The 24,608-nt window shown below is 37.4% G+C and overlaps 1 protein-coding gene across 2 annotated transcripts in view; it reads right to left on the reverse strand.

Moving 5' to 3' along the window:
* The window catches only part of WDR36 (WD repeat domain 36), a 39,099-nt gene extending 15,837 nt beyond the window's left edge, over window positions 1–23,262 (reverse strand). The window contains exons 1-14 of one of the 2 annotated variants that reach the window (XM_026673132.2): window positions 23,004–23,262; window positions 21,031–21,058; window positions 19,674–19,774; window positions 18,056–18,173; window positions 17,827–17,959; window positions 16,001–16,055; window positions 13,865–13,997; window positions 13,143–13,318; window positions 8,397–8,517; window positions 6,172–6,237; window positions 5,081–5,164; window positions 2,601–2,755; window positions 2,201–2,315; window positions 1,659–1,824 (exon numbers count right to left, since the gene is read on the reverse strand). In XM_026673132.2, coding sequence (XP_026528917.2) covers window positions 1,659–1,824; window positions 2,201–2,315; window positions 2,601–2,755; window positions 5,081–5,164; window positions 6,172–6,237; window positions 8,397–8,517; window positions 13,143–13,318; window positions 13,865–13,997; window positions 16,001–16,055; window positions 17,827–17,959; window positions 18,056–18,173; window positions 19,674–19,774; window positions 21,031–21,058; window positions 23,004–23,183 — 1,631 coding nt within the window. In that variant the 5' untranslated portion in view covers window positions 23,184–23,262. Of the gene's footprint in view, window positions 1–1,658; window positions 1,825–2,200; window positions 2,316–2,600; window positions 2,756–5,080; window positions 5,165–6,171; window positions 6,238–8,396; window positions 8,518–13,142; window positions 13,319–13,864; window positions 13,998–16,000; window positions 16,056–17,826; window positions 17,960–18,055; window positions 18,174–19,673; window positions 19,775–21,030; window positions 21,059–22,984 lie in introns of both variants that reach the window. The other variant, XM_087958074.1, reaches the window with a different exon arrangement.
* Window positions 23,263–24,608: the final 1,346 nt, after the last annotated feature.

A 24,608-nucleotide genomic window follows, 5' to 3' on the forward strand; every position in this document is an offset into this window, starting at 1 on the left:
GGTCTGGAGATGCCGTGGAGAACATTCTACTGCCTGCAACATCCTCCAGCGTGACCGGTTTGACAGTGGGTCAGTAATGGTGTGGGATGGCATTTCTTTAGGGGGCTGCACAGCCCTCCATGTGCTTGCCAGAGGTAGCCTGACTGCCCTGGGTTCCTCCTAATGCAAGACAATGCGAGACCTCATGTGGCTGGAGTGTGTCAGCAGTTCCTGCAAGATGAATGCATTGATGCTATGGACTAGCCCGCCCGTTCCCCAGACCTGAATCCAATTGAGCACATCTGGGACATCATGTCTCGCTCCATCCACCAACGCCACATTGCACCACAGACTGTCCAGGAGTTGGGGGATGCTTTAGTCCAGGTGTGGGAGGAGATCCCACAGGAGACCATCCGCCACCTCATCAGGAGCACGCCCAGGCATTGTAGGGAGGTCATACAGGCACGTGGAGGCCACACACACTACTGAGCCTCCTTTTGACTTGTTTTAAGGACATTACATCAAAGTTGGATCAGCCTGTAGTGTTTTTTTCCACTTTAATTTTGAGTGTAACTCCAAATCCAGACCTCCATGGGTTGCTAAATTTGATTTCCATTGATAATTTTTGTGTGATTGTGTTGTCAGCACATTCAACTATGTAATGAACAAAGTATTTAATAAGAATATTTCATTCACTCAGATCTAGGATGTCTTATTTTTGTGTTCCCTTTATTTTTTGAGCAGTGTATATAAAAGACTAAAACAGTGCATAATGTATAATGATTTGATCAATGGCAAGTTATACATAAATGGCAAAAGAACGGAGCAAATACATTAATTTGTATATCTTGGCAGATAATTGACTGAAGGTGGAAAAAGATGTGCAAATCCAGGTAAGAAGACTGCAAGAAGTATGTGGTCCATTGCAACGAATGACTGTTTATCAAAAGTGAAAATAGTTATGGATAACATGTTTTTGCTGCTTTGCCATATGGACAGTTTATGTTTTTTTCTTCCATATTATTTATGTCTGATTCTTGGAGACTGCCTGACAAGTCCCTGTAGTTTTCTTTACAAGGTTTTTCAGAAATGGTTTGCCGTTGTCTCCTTCCTAGGACTGAGAGAAAGTGACTGACCCAAGGTCATCCAACTGGCTTTGGCCCTAAGGTGGGATTAGAATTCATGTTTTCTACTTTGATGCCTCAAGCAATTTAGCAAATTGGCCCTCTATCTGGTTAGAAGAAGCATAAAGGTTATGTTGAACTTAATGGGAGAGGAGTGCTTAATAGATTTGTAAGGTGAAATAGATAGAATTAAAAAAATGAATGGCTAGCAATGAATATGGACTCATAAGAAAAAGGAGTGATATATGGAAAAATAGGTTTGTAGACATGAATGAATGCACCTAAATAAATATATATTAAAATATGTAAATATAAAAATCTGTAAGGTGTATACAGAGTATAAATAAATAATGTGGAGATTCCACTTGCAGTAACAATGAGGAACACTCATAGCACGGCTGCTTGGTTAAAAAGCACCATACACAATCATATATACATTCACAGAATATCAATTTAAAGTATCAATATTAAAATGATTAATAAACCAATCATTAAAAATATATCTGAGTTTTAATTTTGTTTGTAGACTTTACTGAATATACCACACCATCTCACCTATCTCTATGAAGCAACATTTTATTTGGGGACGTGGAGAGATCAATAGAATATACAAATGTTGTGGTCTTGAATTTCCAGAATTTGATCAATCCTTCACTTCCTGTTGTGATTGTAAATTGGTTGAGTCCATCCACTGCTATACCTCTTATGCAGCCTTCGTGAGCTTTGATTATATACATACAGAAAAAATGAATCATTTGTTAGGCTTCTTTTGAGTATTCTTGAACAAAACCTTTAACTGTACTTGTTTACTTCTGTCACTTCTAAAGTGAACCGAATTCTTGAAATGGATCTGAAGTTAAATACTAGAAATCTTCCAAAGACATACCACAACAAAGCTAGTAAGACCGACATATTGGTAGTCATAAAGCATTTATTACCTAACTAGTATTACCCACCTTAAACCTAGTTTTATGTCCTGAGCCTACAGTGACAGAATTTTTTATGAAAATGAGGCAATGGATATATTGACTCCACATTAGCTACTGAAACTTTGATTACAATGTTTTTTTTTTTTTAAAAAAAGGTCAGATTTTCACCTTTTTCTTCACCATAACGTCCTCTGTGAATGCCAGACTGCATATTGTATTTATCCACATGCCCTGTTGAAAGTCCAATTACTGCAAAGTTTCCACAAGAAGTAATGTCTACTGCCTTTCAAGAGAAAGACAAAAAACAAGTTATTTACATCAAAGGGTATCTTTCAATATAGCAAACAGTTTACACTGTTAAAATTTTAGATATTTTATAGTTATTCATTCAAACTGGTTTATTTTCAAAAATGTTTAGATATTCATACAAATGAGCTTTGGAAAATCAAGGTAACAATGCATGCTGTGTAATCTAAATACAAAGTAAGCTGAAGACCTGTACTTGAATAGATTTCAGCTTTACGTGAATTTAATAATTGCCTCCAATAATTTATTGGGAAAAACTTACTGTTGCATATATACCAAGAGATTTATTTTTGCTGATGTCTTTTGGGTTCAGTTTATGGATTCCCATTGTAGATTTCTGATAATTCCAAGTAGTACAAGTTACATAACCTTGATGGCAAGCAATGATACCATCCCAGTCATTCTGACGGGCCACCTCTGCAATGCAATCAATATTATATATAAAACTCTTTTAACTGACAGGTTTTTTTAATTTTGAATACAGGCTAATTGTAACCTTTTTTCTAAATTACAATGTAATAAAAATGCTAAACCAAGTGGACCATGTCACATTCCAAATGATGCACAAAATGAAATTGTTATAGTACATTTGCTTATAGCATGTTTCTAATTTTCAAGCACAGCCGTGTGACAGTAAAGCAAGAGGAACAAATGTATTAGTCTAGAATAAACACAGTGGTGTCTGATTCAGCAGCCTATGCAGCATTCGAACCAACTACTTGCATGCTAAGGTTTAGATACCCTTGGTCAAATTTTATATTTTAATGAATCCATAATTGAATTAGACAAGTGTTGACAAGAATCTCTCAGTTCTTTCTTTTGGAATTTTCCCCTCTTCCTTGTAACTCAAAAATACTTGAAATTCTACTTGCATGCAGTGCCTATTTGAGAACTACTCACAGATTTTCAGTATGGGGCCTGTGAAGATCATTCCAAAGCATTTATCCTTATAGTGAAAATAGTACTTACTATGTAATCAAACACATCAAACAACAAAATGTCTTAGACTGAAGTAAGCCAGCTAAGTGTTTTGTTACTGCTTTCCTATTTAGAGGTTGACATCATTGAAAACCAGCAGCTTTCCTTCAGGTTGACATTATTCCTTGAGGGAATCTCAATCATATGCTTTGGTCAGGATTAATACCTATAGCAATGGAACTTATATACTGCCCCATAGTGATTTACAGCACTCTCTAGGCAGTTTACAGTGTCAGCATATTGCCCCAACAATCTGGACCCTCAATTTTACCGGCCTTGAAAGGATGGAAGACTGAGTCAACTTTGAGCCCTGTCAGGTAGTGGCCATTTAGAGTTAGCCTGCAATACTGCATTCTAACCACTGCACCACCTGATTAAGGCCTGATATATCTTTCCTATGGCTTATGACTGACTCTTTCCTACTTCAAACTGCTATGAATGAAAATTCTGGATAAAGAAAAAACATCTAAGGGATGAGCATAGTATTTGGGGGATGGAAATCACATATTGCAGTACATTTCAAAATGATCTGGGTAACTTGATGAACTGCAAGTGATAGGCAGTTGCCAAAAAACCCCAAAAACCATAAATGTATTAACAGAAATACAGTGCCAAATCAGGAGAAACTGCAGTTCTCTATTCTGGATGCTCAGACCACATTTAGAATACTGTGTCCAGTCCTGGGCACTGTGTTTGACATCTGTCAAACTATAGCCTATCCAAACCAGGTTGATAAGAAAAATAAAACTTGTAGAATGGTTGGAAGTGTTGGGTATATTTAGCTAAAAGAAAAGAATGTAAGGAGTCACAGCTGTTGTCTTCAAGTGCCTAGGGGGATTTCAGGAAGATAATAAGGCAGTAGTTCCAGAAGAGCAGTCAAGAAAAGGTTTAAATTACAAGAAAATAGATTTAGGTCAGCTATCTGGCAAAAAAAAATCTTACTGGTTAAGTTTTTCACCAATGGAACAGATGGCCTTGGTGGTGGTTTCCTGTACTAAAAGTGTTTAAACAGAGGCTGGACAGCCATCTGTCAGAAATGCTGTAATGTTGGGTTCCTACTGGCACAACATATATTGTAAAGGGAAAATAGCTACACTGATAAATTAAAAATCATCACGGCTGCAAAATAATACATGGCATACCAAGCAGCTATTAAGAACTGGTGGAGCAGTGGCAGCCCTAGAAGATTGGAGACACTTAGCAGTGTGACTTTTGGGGCAGTGCCGAATTTATTTTTAAAACACAGGTGGGCTATATAAGGCTGCTTAATGGGCTGCATGTGGCACAAGGGCCATATTTTGTGCAGGTCTGGATTAAGTGATCTACAAAATGATGCTTTCCAACACAATGAGAACAATAAAAAGAATTTTATTCAAGAAGCACAAGAATTTCAATTACACCCAATTCTTAAAGACTGCTTGAACAACTCCCTGCGGTTTTCTTGGCAAAAGAAAAAATGGTTTGTTATTGCCTCATTTCTAGGGCTGAGAAAAAGTGACTGGCCAAGGTCACTTAGCTGGCTTTGGTTTAAAATGCAGCTAGAATCCATAGTCTTCCAGTTTGTAGCTTGATGCTTTAACCACTATGCCAAACTGACTCTCATTATTGGTAGTGAAAAACATAAATTACCTCAGCTCATCTGGATAAAACAGTGCTAGCAATTCTATCAGTGGAGAATATTTATAAAATTCTCATGAATTAAAAAAAGTATTTGATGTGATGGGTTGTAATCTTATTCATTCAAATTAAGCAGCAGTTGCATACCTGTTGCAAATGTTGTAATAGGGGGAAGTGCCATTGTGTCATTACGAAGTCCTTTCTTTTTTGATTTCTTCTTATTTATTGAACCTTGAAACATGATAAACGAAACAGTTATTTGTGCAGTGTAATAGATAGTTTGAATATTCATATCTATGGAAGACTTCTAATTCCTATGTGTTCAAAAGAGGTATAAAAATTGCGGCCTTATGCCACCGGTTACCTAGGTTCCCACCCATAGGTCCCAAAGCCCCTAAAGAATACAGCCCTAATTTGGGGTTTTTGTTTGCATGTTTTAAACCTTTTTTAGAGATTTAATGGGCAAATTGGGTGATGTAAGTATTGCAAAAGCTTAACAAATTCAAACCTAAAACACCTGACTAGAAATAAACAAAACCCACTTGGCCATAGTCATGCCTATTTTGCAACGCAGCACATAAAATAGTGAGAAAAAAAAACCCCAGTGAGGTCCTCAGATCAATGGAAATTGCAAGTTCATCCTAGAAAACCATCTAATTCCATTTATTTGCTATTAGAACAGATGATAGATAAAAATGAGTATTTTCAAATACAAAGGAAACACGGGTTTTAATTAAAAAGTTCTCTTATCTCACATATTTCTCTACTGGTTCTGCAGTCAGATCGGCAAGGCTGGGAAACTTAGAAAACAAGAATTATTTAGATTTTTGGGAAAGGCTTTATTACTAGTAAGGAGATGTAATCAAAGCCTGCCAAAGCAATTTCACTGATAATTGAGGTGATTTTTTTTTCATATTTACCACCTCACCTGGACTAAGAAACCTTTTCTATAAAAGTCCAACTTCTTCCTGCAAAGGTCTTCCTTTCTACTGCTTTGTTACCCAGATTTATTAAATAAACACCATATCTCTCATAGTTGCTATATGTTTCCTTCAAAAGAGGCATTTACAACAGACACATTGTTTTTCAAAACATGGCTACAAACCAGAAAATGTATTGAATAAGAGTCTCGATATTTAAATAGTGCTGAATTACAAATTCCACATTTTTAATATTCTTAGAAGTTCTAACTAACAATTTCTTTGATATTTGTATTTTGTTTTTACTGTAACACTCACCATGTCCTAAACTTTTATTAAATCTTTCGTGCACTGTGGAAAATGATTGTAAAGTACCATCTTGACCTATGGTAAAATATAAAAGAGAGAACGAAAGTATTTCCTGTGTAAATGTTTATTTTAGGCATTTTCATTCATCTATGATATGCAAGCCTTTATATAAGCCACTGAATAAAACTTGGCATTTACAAGTACAAATATGCTTGGTTAACCAACAACTTTTACAATTACTTGAAAGTTACGTCAGGAAATTTACAAAGCCAAACCTTTCATGAGAGGTGTTACAAAATCCTTAATACTTTTTAGAAATGCGTAAAGAATGAAAAATGTCAAGATACACTCCAGTTAAACTTGCATTGGAGATAAAGCCAAAACAAATTTAGCAAAATCATTTAAAACTCAACTTTAATATGGGACACTTGATGTAGCAAGCGTGCCATGTAACTGAAAAATCATGCCACTTTATCCAAGAGTGTTACAGGTAGTCCTTGCTTAAGAAGCCTAACTGGGACCAGAAGCTCTGTTGCTAAGTGAAGTAATTTAGGGATAGTAATTTTAGAAGTCTTGGTTGCGGGTGTGTGATGACCCGGGGCGTGGCACAAAGGCAACACAGTCAAATAATTAATAAGAATCCCTTTATTATCTCCAACTTTGCCCCCAGTGTCCAGGTTACCTTCTGGCTGGAGAAAAACTGTCCCAGGAACAGCCTTTGACTGCAGAAAATTAAGTCCAAAACAGGGTAAACACAAACTGTAATTTAAAGTCCAAACAAGCCAAACTGAAGCAATTAGTTTGGCAGGGCAGGAGCAAGAATTTCAGACTTAAAAGCACAGCAAAAATCACAGAGTTGGGAAGATGCCAGGAACACTGATAAACCACGACAATACAAGATAAAGTCATGTTTGCTCCCAACAGCCTGCCGCAGGCAGCTTGCCTTTTTTATAAACTGTTTTCCCAGCTGTGGCTAAGGGAATCAGGGCCCTTTCCTCCCCTGTAAGCCACGCAACCCATGTTGCTCTCTTCTCCATTCCTCCCTGCATGCCCTAGGATGAAGAGGGGATGGGCCTGGGTTTTCTTCTGAATTCCCTCTCCCTTGTTTTCCCTCTCCCCTGCTCTGCCCAGCCAGATTTGTCCTTCCCTAGTTTCCTCCACAGACAGTGGAGCCACACTCGCACTCCCTGTCAGCTGTTTGGCTTCCTCCTTGGATTCAGACTCTGACAGGGGCATGACAGGATTAGACTGCACTGCTGTTAAGAGAGGACCTCTCGCATTTCATGACTTAACCCGGTTGCTTCTGCTTTAATTCTCCACATCTGCCTATCGCCCATGTCCATCTTTGCCTTTTTGGACACCCAGCACTCCAATGCCCTTGCTCTCTTTCCACCCACCATTATAAGCTACCTTTGCTGTCTTCTTCCTCCTCCTGCAATTAAGGCAGGCCCAGCCAGCAGTTGCCTCCTGAAGAGCTAGGCTGGGTGTGCCTTGTCAGCAGTTGGAGGAGGAAGAGAATGAAAGTAGCTGAGATGGGGGGGGGGGGGGGCTGGTGCTAGGACCACTGGTGGCAGCAAGATTATTTGAGTACTCAGTGTCCAAAAGTGAAAGGGCATAAGAGGGAGGAAGGAATTGAAGTACACGCTGTGGTCATAAATGTAGGGGGCTGCCATGCCTCTGAATTTTGACTGCATGATCACGGGGGAACAGCAATGACCCTGGTTGTAGTCCTTGAAGTCAGGTAGTCTTTAACTTATAACTATTTGTTTATAACTATTTGAAGTTATAGCAGCGCTGAAAAAATTGTCTTATGATCACTTTTCACACTTATATTATTGCAGCATCCTCATGGTCACATATTCAAAATTTGGATGCTTAGTAACTGGTTGTTATTTATGAAAGTTGCAGTGTCCCAGGGTCCTGTGATCACCTTTTGTGACCTTCTGACGAGCAAAATCAGTGGAAAAGCCAGATTCATTTAACAACAGTGTTACTAATTTAACAACTGCAGTGATTCGCTTATCAACTATAGCAAGAAAGATCATATGAAATGGGGGCAAAAACCACTTAAGAAATGTCTCACTTAGCAACATAAAATTTGGGCTCAATTGTGGGTCGTAAGTCAAGGACTACCTGTACCATTTGTTCAGAATCACCATAACTTTGACTGGTTGCTCAATAGTCATTAAGTGAGGACTACCTGCAGTCATTTCAATAGAAAATGGAACTCTTACTAGCACTAAGAATCTGCTGCCCATTTTGCCCATGATGTCGGATTTTTGTTGGAGGTGCACTATGTCCCATTCGATATCTTAACAGTCTTCCACTTCCTCCAGGGCCATCAAAGATCCACACCTATTAAATAAATGAACAAACACAAACAAACTGTAAGCAACAAACTAAAAGAAAAGCTTTCCTATGCAAAGTATAACAGCAGGTCTCCATAATGTTAAAATCATTATAAAATACTAATGAAGAGGAATTTTGTATGATATTTCTTTTGGAATGAACACTTTCTCATTATTTGGAAAATAATAATCCTATAACATTCAAGCTATTTATACAGGGAGAATTAACCTCTCTTAATTTTTTAACTGAAAGAAGCCAATATGAACCTTAACTGGATGTAACTTATGCCTCGGGTTGCAGTGTTGTGTAAGCACTAACTCCGATGGCATGTCTAACACCCCAATTTAATTTTTTTTTTAAAAAAAAAGGACAATGAGGGGAAAGAAAAGTTGAAATCTTCTAGATTTTGTGTGAGAATACTAATATTTTTCACAATTCCAAGATGGGTAATGAAATTAAATGAAATTTGACATAATAGGACTTTTAATGAGCCATCTATACAAGACTGCCCGGTGGTATTTAAAGCCTGAAAAAAAAAATCTGATATATAATTCTGTGTGCATGTATATATACACATATATCTTATTGCATGTAGCTTTCTCAATTAAACCAGACATGAATCATGCCTAAAGAGCTAATTCTACTTTATTTTAAGGCCACATTAACAGTACTTGTAAGTCTGAAGATACAAAATGTCTGCTGCCACTTTTAAACCCCCCCCCCCCCCAAAAAAATTAAGGCAGGTCCTCCTCCCTCCCTTCCTCTGATCCTTAATCCATTGCATGCGCCTGCCTCAATTGTCTGAATTGTTTCCTGGAGCTTTCTCCCCCTTGTCTTCCAAATATTCCATTACGTTGCAAAACAAGAAGGTATTTGAATCAGTTTGGGAATGCTATCAACCTTAATTTGATGAGGTTTTATTTTGTTTTGTTTTATTCAGGGGCCAATTCAGATGCAGGTGATATTCTTGCAAAAATTAATCCCCCCAAGCTCAATACTCAAACAAAAAAACAAAAAAAAGCTTTAGACTGTAGTTTTTCATTTAGACCAGAGGTCGCCAGCCTTTTGGATCTCAGGGACCACCAAACTCATACTTTTAAATCCTGAGGACCACTAATATGATTTTTTTTAAAATTAATATATTTAATATAATTTTTTATGTTAAATATAAATTTTATATATATATATGTTATGACTCCCCTTCAAATTCAAGCGAGCAAAACAAGAAAGCAGCCATTTCAGAAGTAATTCAAACAGAATAAAGTCTCACAAGATAACTTGGCTGACAGAAATCCCAATCCACAGCATAAATCTTTACTCTGTCCGGCAAACCAGTCTTGGCAATAAATCTCAAGCCTCAGAGCTTCTTGCTGTAACGTCCTCACTCAATAAGTCACTTTGCTTCTGGCAAATTCTACCAGCCCAGCTGTGTCCTTTTATACTCAATGAGAACGAACGTGCTAATTTCCCTAATTATTGGCTCGCCCTCCTCCTTCTTTCTAGCTGGGTTTGCCTCCTTAATCTTCTTCTGTTCCTTACATTTAACCACAAGTTTTCCAAATTCTCATCTCCACTAGAAGACTCTCTGAAGCCTTCCCTGTCAGCCATTCCCGGCTGCTGATCAGATAAAGAACCAGAGGAGATCAAAGGTCCTGACAATTCTAATACTTCAGGTCTGTCTTCCTTTGTCACATCCATCTCCTCATCCTGGTTACTATTCCCATCACCGAGCCATGCCGGCTCATATTTTTCTGCCATGTCCTCCTCACTTGAACTCGTATCAGCCACAGGAGCTGAATCCAGATCCGGAGCCACAACATATGTATGTGTGTGTGTGTGTGTGTGTGTGTGTGTGTGTATATATATATATATATATATATATATATATATATATATATATATATATACACTGATACACACACACACACACTCTTATTTAATTATAACAAAAATGTAAATGTTTAATGATAACAAAATAAAACGTTCTGGGCTGGAAGCCTCTGCCAACCTGGCACCTTCCAAAGAGACAGAAGAGCGGGCGGGGTGTGTGTGTATCTGAGCTGAGGGGCCTCGGGGCAACTGCCGCTGAGAGAAGCAGAGGCTTCTCTCCTTGGGGGGCAGCGCCCTTTGGCTGCCACTCTAGGGGCTTCTCAGCAGGCATCTGCCTGCAGAAGGACTGCTGCTCTTGGTGATTAATTGGGGGGTGGGGGGGAGAGAGAAAGCATCTTTCGCATTACCAGGGAAGGAAAGGAGACGAAACAAAGCAAACTCTTTCACTGAGACCTACAAAACGCCAATCTACCATGTTCCAGGAGTTCTTCGAAATCATCAAACGCTCCCACTTGCAGTTCTCGTGCCTCTCGGCTCAGGTCCGAGATGCATGCTCCCACACACGGTGGCAGCAACAACCCTCAGCGCCCGTTGTCAGCTCTCCCCATTAGTTTTCTAGCTTTGAATTGCTCCTGACTCTCTCTCTTTCCTCCCCCCCGCCCACATGCAGGCAGAAAGGAAAGGGAGACGGAGTCGTGCACAGCTCTCCCGTTTTCCAGCCCTTGCTGCCTCTCCCAACATCGAAGCCTCAGAAACGCAGGCAAAGCTGCCACAGCGGTAGCACCCTCAGTTGCTTGCTTCTCCACTACTGCCTCCTCCTCTTCTAGCACCACTTCTTTCTCTGGGTAGGGCGATTCTTAACTAACCGAGCATGCTAAGGCAACTCAGGACGCTACCGCTATGGCGGCTTTGCCTGCGTTTCCAAGGCTTCGATGTTGGGAGAGGCAACAAGGGCTGGAAAAGGGGAGAGCTGTGCATGGCTCTGTCTCCCTTTCCTTTCCTGCCAGCACGTGGGCGGGGGGGGGGAGGAAAGAGAGAGACCCGGGAGCAATTCAAAGCTAGAGAACTAATGGGGAAGAGCTGACAGCGGGCGCTGGGGGAGGGGACTGCTGTTGCTGCTGGCGCCGGGTGTAGGAGCTGGTTGGCACGTGCATCTCAGGGGCCTGACTCCGGGGTTCCTCGGAGAGCCGGGAGGCGCAAGTACTGCGTGGCCCAGATTAATTCCTTTGGGGGTCCATTTCTTCTGCAGCCCACCAAAATTTTTCCACGGTTCACAATACTTTAGAGGAGAAATGTTTTTCAGATTGTCTGAAACGATAAGCAGTGCAATATTATCTGGAGTGTAAAGACTGCTTATCATTTCAGGCAATCTGGTACAACTTGAATACAAGGTATACTTTACTGACAAAGATAATGCCTGTTTGCAATTTATAGTCAGCAGGCTCACAAATCCAGTCAATCAGGGAGTGTAGTTGTTAATGATAGCTAACTCTACCACTGCAATGTCCTTAGATTGCAGAAGTGCCATTCAGTACATAATGGCAAAGCCTTTCATTCTATGCTGAATGTTGTTTTTATACACTAATTAAATACACTTGAGGAAAAAGGAAGTCCAGAAAATCTCACCACCCAATTTTGAAGACTGCTGTGCACATAATCCTTTAAAATTCTGTAATTTACTTAGCATTTGTACGGGTTGTCCTTGATTTGTGACCATGATGGAGTCTGCCCATTACAGTCATAAATTGGGATGACTGTAAAGTGGGTCACCCAGGTGACCGATCTGATTTTGCAACCTTTTAGGCAGTGGTTGTAAAGCAAATGTATTATTCACTATGGGGCGTTTTGCTGAAAACTGGAAGTAAAAGCCAGTTTTGGCCAAAGACGTAAACTGTGGTCACATGACCATAGGACATTTAAAATGGCTGTAAATGGGGGCTAGTTGTCATTTTACCATGAGGGGGCTGTTGAAACTTCAGAACTGGCTTGTAAGTATCTTTGGGTGGTCCATTTTGGTCATAAGGTCACTGGCCATAAATCTATACAAAGCATGCCCATAAAAGTGCAAGGATGGGTATAACTTTTAAAGATTCCTTTATAGACCTTTCCTCTATCTGACAGATTTGTCTTTTCAAAAGAAACATCCATGCCTGGAAATTTCTTCCAAATCTGTCAAGAAATTTTATGTACTGGTAGTTCTCTTCTTTCAAATAAAATATAAAGAATACATGCCCAAAATCCCTGCAGCTATTCATTTATAATCCTCAAAGGGTTAAAATACTCATAATTTTCATATAATTCTGTTAAAAAGCAAATGTGTTACAGCAATTTGGTGATTTCATGTTATTAGTAATGAGAAATCATGCAAAGCTGAGAATTCTTAATAAAAGATTAAGACAGAAGTGAAACAGGTAGCCTTTGGAAAATCTGAATAGGGTCCCAGATCAAATTTTCATTTCTGTGAGTAGAAGCAACTTATACAATTCAAAGTGTCTTGAGCAGTGTCCAATAGTACATGAGCGTAGTCTGCTTTTCAAAGAATTAGCTCATTTAATACATTACATAATTTTGCTTATTTCTCAGTTCACAAGATTCAACTGCAAAAATTCTTGACAAATAAGCCATTTTTTATTTTTGCATTTTAAACTGCTTTTAAACAATGATCCTATTCTGGAAATGGTGTTATGTAACTGAAAATATGAAACATGTTTGTTTCCAAGAACACAATAAAGAATGTTAATCCTACATGAAATGCACATAAACATTTTTGGAGAAAGATCATGTAAACTGACATAACTTACCCGTATAGCATTATCTGCACCATTAGTAATGAGAAGTGGCTCTCCTTGGACAAATGACATACCCGAAATTGCCGTAGAATGTACATCTCTCATTTGGCCTAAAAGCTTCTTTTCCTCCAGGTCCCATAACCCAATATGCCCAACAGGACTTCCAGCAGCCATAATTGGATGCCCATCTGATCAAAAAAATGGGGGGCGGGGGAAACACATAAATATTCCTTCTTAACAGTTACGATTGGACAAGAAAGTCAAGGAGCTTTAAAAGATGTTTTAAATAGATATATTCAAATTCATGAAATTACAGTACTCTAGGGCTGAGAGTTAGTTTGGTATAGTGGTTAAGGCCTCATGAGAGAAACTGGAAGGCTGTGATTTGTATTCCCATCTTAGGCATGAAGCCAACTAAATGACCTTGAGCTAGTCATTTTCTCTCAAGCCTAAGAAAAATGCAAGAATAAACCACTTTTGAAATCTGCCAAGAAAACTGCGGAACTATTTCTTGCAGGAATCAAAGCCTACCAAAGCGAGCATATAAAACCAACAAAAAAGAGGAAAATTAAAAGAAGTATAAGAGTTATTAAGCTAGCAAACAAAGAAGTCAATATTGTCTTCTGTTTGTGTTTTTAATTCATAACATGGAACACATTGTGAATTCCTTGAACTGTTTGCAATTCCTTTTATTATTATTTATATTATTATTATATATAAATCCTGACATTTACCTGTACGAAATGATACTGCAGTTATGGGCCCCCAATCCTGTTGAAATTTCATCAGTGTTTCATCAAACTTAATATTATGCACTATTATATGTCCAATCACAAGCCCAATTGCAATGACATCCACTGCTGGTGCCTGCAAAGAAAATTAGTTTGATTTTCAAATATTATATAAATACCATGTTGAAAGCATTGAAAGTATGATTCCAGTATAATTTTTTCCTAGACCTGTTTACTCCTCCATTCTTTTTTATGGCTATTCTATGGCTATTCTATTCTATGGCGATTCCATTCCATTCCATTCCATGGCTATTCTATTCTATGGCTATATAGCTCTATTTTTAAATAAAACTGATGCTCATATAAATAAATGTTTACAAAAAATAGAATCCTATCATAAAACAAGTCTAATCCTAACTGTATGTAAACCATCAAGATGAAATTTGTTATCTACTATTGCTAAGAAAAAGAGAAGCATATGGAACGTTAACAGATGTGCTGTACAGTAATGATAGTCATTTTGGATGGTTAAAAGGCAACAACACAGAAGTCAACTAACCTCAGCTACTAATACTGTTGTTTTTTTTTATCCTTAAATCATAGCAACTTTTTGGTTATTGGGAAGCTAAAATTGAACGGGTTATTTCTTAGCAGGACAGGCTTGTGAGTTTTCCATATGCATGCAATAAGCCATTGTGTACCAGACAATTCTGGACTAGATAGGCCATGACCTAATCCAAAAATGGTCTTACATTTTTATCTTGTATTAAACTTCCCAAATATATATTAATGGGAAATTACGAGAACTATGGTCAAACAAAAACAGAGGCACCAAGTTAAAGAAAATTAATTAAAAATAACTTAAAGCTTTAAACAGGAAACCTATCTGCATGCTATTTGGAACACCTAGCTTTATTTTCCAAATAAATGTTTTATAATGAGAATAACAAGCTTCACAGAATAATTGTCTACACTATAATCCTGAATACCATTATACTCCCTTTAATTTTGGATCCCAATTTAACAATGCCATTCTGAATTCTATAATCCCATTATTCAAATACAAGTTGTCTTTGAGTTATTATCCTTGAACTTATGTTCAGAAATTAGATTTCTGATATAGATTTTATTTACTATATACATTTTCATTGGCATACACTTTTTATTTAAAAATAAAATTCCCTTCAACTATTGTTTTTGAGGGCAAAAATGAGTCACAATTCTGCAAAAGTAAAGTATAGGTACAACCTGTAATGAATTTATTTCAAACAGTCAGGATTCTGCAGAAGCTATAGTAATACCTGGAATTTATGATTCCTGTTTATTAGTTAGTTTGGAAAAACAAAATTTTATTTGGAGTTTACTTCTAAAATAAAGGAAAGGCTCAATGTTCTCAAAGCACCAAGCAACTAACATAGTTTTATTTACTGTATTTTTTGCACTATAAGATGCTCCTGACCATAAGATGCACCTAGCTTTTGGGGAGGAAAACAAGAAAAAAAAATGCCTCTACCCCCAGAAATTTGCTTCCTTGCAGCAAACAGCCAACAGCCTGGTCAGTTTAAGCACGACCTGATTTAGCATGAGCAGCTGACTAGCGGTTGGATTGGCCTTCTGGAATACCGCTGATCAGCTGTTTCAGGCTGCAGGGATCACCACTGCCCATCACCGCCACCTCTATGCGCCCCATTTTCAGCCTCCGTGTGTCCCATTTTCAGCCTCCATGAGCCCTGTTTTCGGCCTGCAGGTGGGCAGGGCTTTGGCAACATTCGCTCTATAAGACACCCAGATATTTCCACCCACTTTTGGGGAGGGAAAAAGTGCATCTTACAGTGCAAAAAATATGGTACGTCAAGTTATGAAAATTATAAAAATACATCTATTGCATCTAATAATTACACACATAAAATAAATGTAGGCAAATGAAGTACATGTAAATTCTCACTTTCAATTATAATGGACATCCCATTCGGAAAAATTGAGGCTTAACTCTGTATGTGTGTTATTTGGAGAAAGGCTTGGTGGAATAGATCTGACCAAGCCAACACTTTCTAAAGCTTTCTGAAATACGACCAATGAACAAAATGTAACATAACAGTTACATGTTCATTTTTTATAAGCCTATAACTCATAAATTACCTGTTCAAGGACTGTCACTCCTGCCCCCCATCCTGGAAATGTATATAAAAGTTTGCTGAGGAAAAGAAAAGATTAAGAATTACTCAATGGGACCAAAAATACTCACAATCTTATCCAAAATAATTTTAAGTAAAGGACATTCTTACTCAGTTTACAAATACCACAGGATGAAAAGTAATACAATCAATACTCCACTAAATACTTAATCATGTGCTATGAAATTACTTTCCATTTACTACTAAGACACATCTCCTGGGGTATGTTCATACAATAGAAGAATTGCATTTTTATTCTTCCCAAAATGTTTTATTCTCCCACTCCTCAAAAACTTCTTAGATTATTTCAACATTGCAGCTTAGAAATGACTCAGGCTGGGTCCAGGGACAGTATTTCCCTTGCAGTGTTGCCAACTTTATTCATTTTATTTCAGTTAAGTTGAAAAATCTTTCTTGAAAGCATTCCTTCAGGTATACTAATCAAAAGGAAAAATGATAGTCTTGAATCTTTAACTATCTAGGGATTACTAAAGTACCTAAGCTTTAATGAGACTTTTCCTTAGAATGGAAACAAAAAATTGGTATTAATGAAAAAAAGGAAGTGAGCTACCTTTTTGGTTACTATGGAATAACAATTACCATGAAAAAAGAGAAGGTGAGAAAGAAAAGTAAACTGTCCACAGAATTAGCAACAACAAATTAGAATTTTTTCACCAGTCACATTAAAGACAAATTGTACCATGTGTTGTATGATAAGGTAGGAAAATATTTTTAAAAACATGTTTCTTAAATTCACTGAAAAATCTACTGCAATGGGAGGAGTGATTGTTGAGGATTGCCCTTTAAAAATATTTATCTGAAGGGGCCTGGCTAAAATAATACTACCAAAGGGGTCAGACTGAGATGAGAATGGGGTTTAAGAATAAAATAGGAAACATCAATCAATTCTTTGGTGGAAATTAGAAATTAGAGTCGCCTGATATTGAGATGGGCAACATAAATTTAATAAATACTTCTAAAAGCTCAAATAAGGCACATTTTAAAAAAACTATCTGTCATAGCTATTTTCACTTGTCCAGGATGCAAAAGGGGTTGCTACGAAGCCAGCTAAAGATTAAACACACTTGTTTCAGAATATTTATTACTTAAAGATGGCAGTGGGGGAAATTACCTGAAATTTCTTGAAGTCTGAGAACAAGAAACAAAAAAATCCTAATAGTTTCAAAGAAAATGGTGATCAATACTTTTGCCCCTTTTAAGGTAAAAGGCCAGCAGCCCTTCTCTTAGGATGGGCTGAGTAAAGAAAAAACATATTTATCCCATGAATCTATTATAGTACTTCCAAAGTAATTGGAAGAATACATCTTTCTTTTATCTAAATAGAGGGCAAATAAGATCAAAGAAGAAAACAACCCAGCCACTCTGAAACAAAATAAAAATGTTATACCATTTCAATATAACTTTTTAAATTAAATATCCTCTAAGTGTCTATTTATAAAGACATTTTAAAATTTTGTTGAAGGGGTAAAGGTGCCTTTAACTTGACTGTTACCAACTGCATTCCTAAAGTTTCCTTGATAGCTTCATGGAAGCATTTTCTGCAGCCTTTGCAAAGGATTGAGAATTAAAAAAATATCTAGAGGGTTAATGCCCCTAGAATTTCTAGAAGATGCCCCCACCCTTATTATAGTAAGAAATGATCTTGTTTAGCTTGTAGTGCTGTTCAATAACCATTAACTCCACCAGGCCTCTGTACTAATTCAATTCCATATTTTAAACTATAAGAGCTAAGTAATATCAAATTAAGCCTCTAAAGAGAATAGTTCTTACTTGGATTTCACATTCCACAATTGTAAAGGTCCTTGTTCACTACCAAGAAGTATTTTATTCATGTAAGTATGTGGGTGTAAAACTGCTGAAATGGCAAATACAGTCTTATCAAAATCCAGCTGCAAGTATTCTTCTGCAGAACAAAGAACAGCATTAGTCGATATCCATCACAAATACCCACTTTTTACTTTTTTCCCAGTAGTTATTATATTAAACAGACTAGTCTTACCTTCTGACTGCACATCCCAAATAATAAGAATGCTCTCACTATCTATAGAGATAACATGGTCCCCAAATGGCAATATAAAAAGGATATCTGTCCGGTGACCTGAGTAAGTGTGAACCACCTAAAATTCAAAGAACTGCAGTTACTTCAATAAAATAATGCATTATATTTGGACATTTGGAGTGTGTTAAATATATCAGACTGCTTTTAAAAGCCCTAATACAGGGGTGTCAAACTCGTGACACATTGTCATTACATGACGTATCACAACTCCCCCTTTGCTAAACTAGGTGTGGACGTGGCCAGTGCATGACACATTCAGCCACGGGCTGCAAGTTTGACACCCCTGCCCTAATATGTCTCAAATAAAATTTTAATTCTAGAGATTTTATTTTTTACAGAATTCAAAAGATAAATCAAGTATGAATTTAGGCTCCCTTCCTAAATAAATACAAACTAGGCCTTGATTATGTGGGCAGCCTATTGTCAAATACTGACACAAATCATCATTCTTCTACTGAATTGTTAGGTGTAAATCTCTATGAGGTCATACTGATCATTTTTAAAAGTAGATATCCTTCTGATGGTCTGGCTTTCATGTGAGGCCAGAAAAAAATGTCAGCTCTCCTCTGGACTTGGAGAATATTTTTAAAAGAATGCCTTTTCTAGAAAAACATACTTGTGAATCCCTACAAAAAAATGAAATCATTTCAAACACAGTGAAATGTATTTGAAATTGTTGCTGGTCCTTAAGTCTCCCAAGTTATACTCTAAACAGTGATCTTTTTCAGCTGTTATTGAACTTCCTTCCTGGCATTTTTCTGTCTAGTGGTAGGAAAACCAAGTTACATATCCATTCTATTCATATGCATCTATAATTCACACTATCCTTACTTCTTTTGTACAAAATATTTTGATAAAGACTTGGCTTAGACAATTTTCTTGAACCTTTCCCCCACCCTTTCTTTTCGAAGGGACACAGAGTATATTATTATGTTATAGTCTGCACTAAGAATATACATGGAAACATCATTCTTCAATGGATTAATCATGTTATTTCTATTAATATATTCTAACCATAAAAGCAATGTTTAAATACCTATTTTATAGTTTTAAAGCAAGAGTTCAATAATGTTTTCTTGGATATATCTTATTAATTTCAGCTGAATTTACTTTAAAGTATTTTTTGAAGTACCCTATTTGGCCCTGCAACATATTTCTTCAAATATTAAGCAATCTAAATTCAAACATTTTCAATATCTCTATGTTAAATATAAATATTGTAAACCCTCAAATTAAAGGACCATTTTGGGGGAGACATGTCCCCATTACTTCTGAATATCCACTGAATCCAAATTTTTGGTTTTTTGTATAATGATGCAAATGGCATGACACCATTTATATAATTTCATTAGTTTGCAAATGAAATAAATAAAATAAATTTAAGATTTATATAACTTCAAATATAGTAATTCTATATTTTGGTAAAATATCTAGATGCACATTTTGTTCACTGCATCTGACACCTCATAAAATAGGAGTCCTCTATATTGACGTTTTACAGTCATTAAATTTAGTGTAAGGTACAAATCACTGCATATTATTTGACAGCAGTACAAACCTCTTTGTTGCGAGCAAAAGCATACAGAAGAGCATCACATGACGCAAAGACCAGCATTCGATCAGCTGCCAAACACATAATATTTTGTGGCAAAGCATTGCCTAAAAGAATCATAGAACAAACCAAAGCAAATAATCTGTTTTCAAGTACATAGTACCAGGAAACACTTAGATATAATTCAGATTTTCTCAAGATTGCAATCTATATACATTGTTTCTATGAAGTATATTTACTGGCATATAAAACTATATGTAGAATTAAGACAGATTAATTACTAAAGGTTGCATTAATTTTCTGGATAAGCACCCCATTTACTTGTTTGGTTAAAGTCTGTGGAATAGCAGTCTAATCCAACACATATTGACTTGGAGGAACCACTGTCTTCAGTGCTATTTACTCCTTAATCTTAATTTTTAAAGCAGCAGTATAACTTTTCAGAAAGTCTGGCATTGCCAGTAAGTAGAAAATACACCACAATCGAAAATGAACTGATTGTCAGATTGAAAAGTTATATAAATACACAAAGATAGCTAAATTATTGCATACTTTTATCATTTCAATCATTAAATGTATATCCTACCAGAGCTATCCAGAGCGACTCATAAGATTGACATTATAATATAATTCTAATCATACAATAACTATATAATCAAAAAAATAACTCCAGAAAGCCTCCAAATTTTCCAGAACAATGTGGCAGGGACGTGGCCAGTGATATATGGAAGAATCAACTTGGCTAGCAATGCCCATTTCATTAAGGGAATAAAGGACAGAACACACTTCATCAATTAAGCATAAGCACAATAGATATGCTTTATGTCACAGTAAAATTACAAACAAAAAATATGATCAGACTAATGGCTAGTCATAATCCCAGCCTGAGCTCTGCCTACTTTCCAAATATTCTCTTATATATGCATAGAACCTGTTTTTGGACTGCGGCCGCCACATGAAAAATGTGCCTACTAGCTATATATTATCAAAACCTTCAAGGATCTAACAAAAAAAAAAAAGATAGAAATTTTATTAAATTCAATGTGTGTGGGTATTGTAGAGATTGTCCTGGGATCCAACAATATCGATATGCTGTAATGTTGGTCATCCATGTGTTTATATATTAAAATAGCTACACTTTTAAGAGGAAGTTAATATAGAGGTCATTAATGAAAATTATATACTACAAAGATCTAGTTATTTAGAAAAAATACTCCTAAATTATATTACAGAAAGATTTCTTTTGTGTAACATTTTGAAGAGTTCTTCACTATAACAGTAGTATTAAAAGCAACTTTTACTTTTTGGACATAATTTTTTTAAAGTTGCACATTTAATTCTATTTGTATTATATTATACTTACTAACAGCAACTATCCCCAACTTCTTCACCTGAAAAATTAATAAAGATATTTTAGTAATTTGATAGAAGCATCAAATATCTTGAAATTCATCACAAAGAATTTATAAAACATCACCATGTGCAAATTTCTAATGATCTAAAACTATAGAAAGAATAAAAACAGAATACTGAAGCATCTCCATTTGAGGCTGGGGAGTTGGCAATAAACCACACTACAATTTGTGTTTTAATATTTGATGTGCAATCTGTAAATGAGTTCATGCAATTGAATTACTGATTCTAGATGCTTTTTGTTCTTCTGAGACATTACTCATTTTATGTCCCTCTCTTAATTTTTTTTTTCAAATTATGCATTAAATAGTAAATAAACAAATTCATTTTGATCAGAAGACAAGAAACATCAAGTTGCTATTTGGAATCCTAATTAAAGTTTCATTGCAGAATATGATTAACACCCTTTACAATGGCATTTCCAGAAATGTATATCAAATTGATATCAATATAAACCATGACAAAAGATCTTTAAAATAAGGTTTGGGTTACAGTTGCAATTGGATCTGAATTTTCTGTCACTAACTGATGCAGTCATAAAGTGTGATATCCTGTGAGTCTTAGCAACGCCAATCTCAGAAGTTCTGATTGCTGTCCTAACCCAGAATTGCATGGGTTGTTAAGTGGGAACAGGCTGAAATTGCAGGTGAAGGGTATGTGGGTACAGTGCTATGAAGGAATTAGTGGATGCCGTGAATGGGCAATATTGTCTGCTCATTTTATGGTTAGAAAGCTGGGACCCTGGGAAGTTGAAGTCAGGATATTATCCGCATGGGTAACATGGAAATAAGCCACAGCTAGGATCCATTGGGTCTAAAGATCTCAGTCTTTCAGCATATTTGTTAGCCAGAAGACAAAGTTTATTTTTTCTGCTGTGCCTAGCAATATTAAATAAACAGTGATTCTTCTGATTCAGACTCCAGATGTATTAGCAATCTGCATGATTGTTAATCAAAGCAGCTTGACCAATCCCACATGGCTCAGAACATCTAAATGCAGGAGGTGGTGTCATCTGTGAGTCAAGGCAGTTACCTATTGTTTCTTAGACGCAGGAGTGGTTCCTGTTTCATAGACCATAAACTTATAGACTTAGACTAACTTTATTGTCACTTTAAATGTACACTAATTGGCATACATTAAAATGAAATTTCACTCCCCTCACACATGTGCTAGTTGTTCTCAGTTTCAAAGCCAAAGACCCAGCGCTGTCTGAAGAAGTCTCTGTGATCATGTGGCCAGTATGACTAAACGCCAAAGGGGCAGGTGGTCCCTATTTTTCTACTTGCATTTTTTACGTGTTTTCAAACTGCTAGGTTGGCAGAAGCTGGGACAAGTAGAGTGTTTCCCCCCCCTTACATGGCTCTAGGGATTCAAACCGCTGAACTGCTACAAGCTCAGTGTCTTAGCTACTGAGCCACTGTGTCCCTTATATACACTACATAAACCTGACAATAAATATGTATATGACCACATATAACATGACTATTCCTGGAAGAATAAATCAGAGGAGCCAGAAGACACGAGGTGGTCAACGTCGCCTATCTGAGTAAGATGTTCAAGTACTCAGTCTTTACCTATCCAGACACTCTTATAGGAAACAGATTTGTTACACTTCATTTGAAGTGGGGCTAGGCAATTCAGAACCTTGTCTTGCAAGGAAAATAATTACAACTTTAGAGTGCCAAATAAATCTGCGTTTCCCCTGGAATTAAATGCCTGATTTGGGAGGCCTTACGAAAGAAGAGAACTTCTGGAAGAGAGGAGATGAAGGGTTTTACAATCTCAGTTCCGACGAAGTGAAAGCGTCCCACTTTATCAGCCACTTTTTCTCGAAAATCACGTGGCGGGAAAAAATAGGGGGGGGAGCTAGATGCTCGGGGGGGAGGAAGGCTGAATCTACGCACAAGAGCAAAGCCGACTCACGTTGTAAGTGTGGAAACTCTTCCCCACCGCGGTGGTCAGGTAGAACTCGCGGTGGCGTCCGTGATAGCGCAGCACGTGCGCCAGGTGGTTGCAGTAGAGGCCGAGCACGCGGAAACCGGCAAAGAGCACGCTGCCTCTCCTGGGCTCCTCCGACTCAAGAGCATCAGCATCCGACATCATCCCACCAATCTCCCCAACCACGTTTTTTTTTTTTTTTAAAATAGAACTTCCGAAAATCCTCCCAGCTACTTCCGGCGCGCTCTCTGCTAATTCCGTGCGCAAAAGCGGATCGTCTTTCTTCGCTGATTTGGTTCAGCGGCTCTCTGGTTCCGCGTGCTGTGTAGTCCGCCTCTTCCAAGTGCTGGGAGTGGGCGCGCTTGCTTTTCTTTCTGCTTTGTACGCACACTCCTTTCATGTATTCTTTAAGGTGCTTTTATTCAAAATAAAAGTGCAATCCGGCCTACGGATTACTGAGCAAACGCACGCTAGTGTTTTTTTAAAAGTTGCAATTATTTCACACAGGAGCCGTCATTAAAGAATTTTCTGAAAACGAACTCCCCCAAATTCGATGTAAATCAGCCTTAAGTATTCATCTATCAGCAATATAATCCCAAATTGTAGTCAATGTCTCGCTTAACTAGCCAAAGTGAGGGTAATCGTGGTCACATGATATCTCACTTAACTCTATCACTTAAAGATGGAGTTGCTGGTCCCAATTGTCATTAAGTGAAGACTACTGTACCTATAGCTAGAACTATATATAATATAGTATACAGAAGCAATATACAGTTCCCACTCTGTGTTTCTCATGCACAGAATGTTTAAGAATCACAACCTTGGATAAAATGGCAACTGGGATTAGGATTGCTGTTGTTAAGTGATACAATTATAAACGGTGATGTCACATGACATTACTTAGCAATGACAGTCCTGGTGGTCCAGGTTGCCACTCCCAAGATGTGAAAGTCATTAAGGGGAAACAGTGGGAGACCAAGGTAAGGAGTGTGTGTGTGTGGGGGGGGGGGCTGCAGGAGGTGGAGGTTGTGCAGGTAGCCCACAAGTTGGAGGGCAGAGGAGTTTGTGTGTGGCAGGGCATAAGCACAGAAAGATGGGTAGATAGCAGTGCAAGGGAGAATGGTCCAGGGATAGATAGATAGATAGATAGATAGATAGATAGATAGATAGATAGATAGATAGATAGATAGATAGATGATAGATAGATAGATAGATAGATAGATAGATAGATAGATAGATAGATAGATAGATAGATAGATAGATGATAGATAGATGTGTATGTGTGTGTGTATAGCAGAGTGAAACATAAATTCAGGAAGACTGTGGGAACTTACTACAGCAACTTGCAACCTTCCCTGCTGGCTTCCCCATTGACTTTATTTGAATGAAGTTGGGGAGCTAGGGAGGGTCACAAATGGTGATCAGGTATTTTGCCAGCACTGAAATATGTTCACCCATGCATTTTTTCTTATGCCAAACTTATTTTTGCTTTTCTATCTTTGGGGGTAAGAAATATTACAATACAGAACTCAAAGCAACTGAGAGAAGCAATATGACGGGTGTGGGTTCAGTACTATCAACATGCTAATT

Source organism: Notechis scutatus, chromosome 2 (assembly GCF_049901735.1).
Source record: "Notechis scutatus isolate UNSWTSFEM ecotype Mainland chromosome 2, rNotScu1.2, whole genome shotgun sequence".
Lineage (NCBI taxonomy): Eukaryota > Metazoa > Chordata > Lepidosauria > Squamata > Elapidae > Notechis > Notechis scutatus.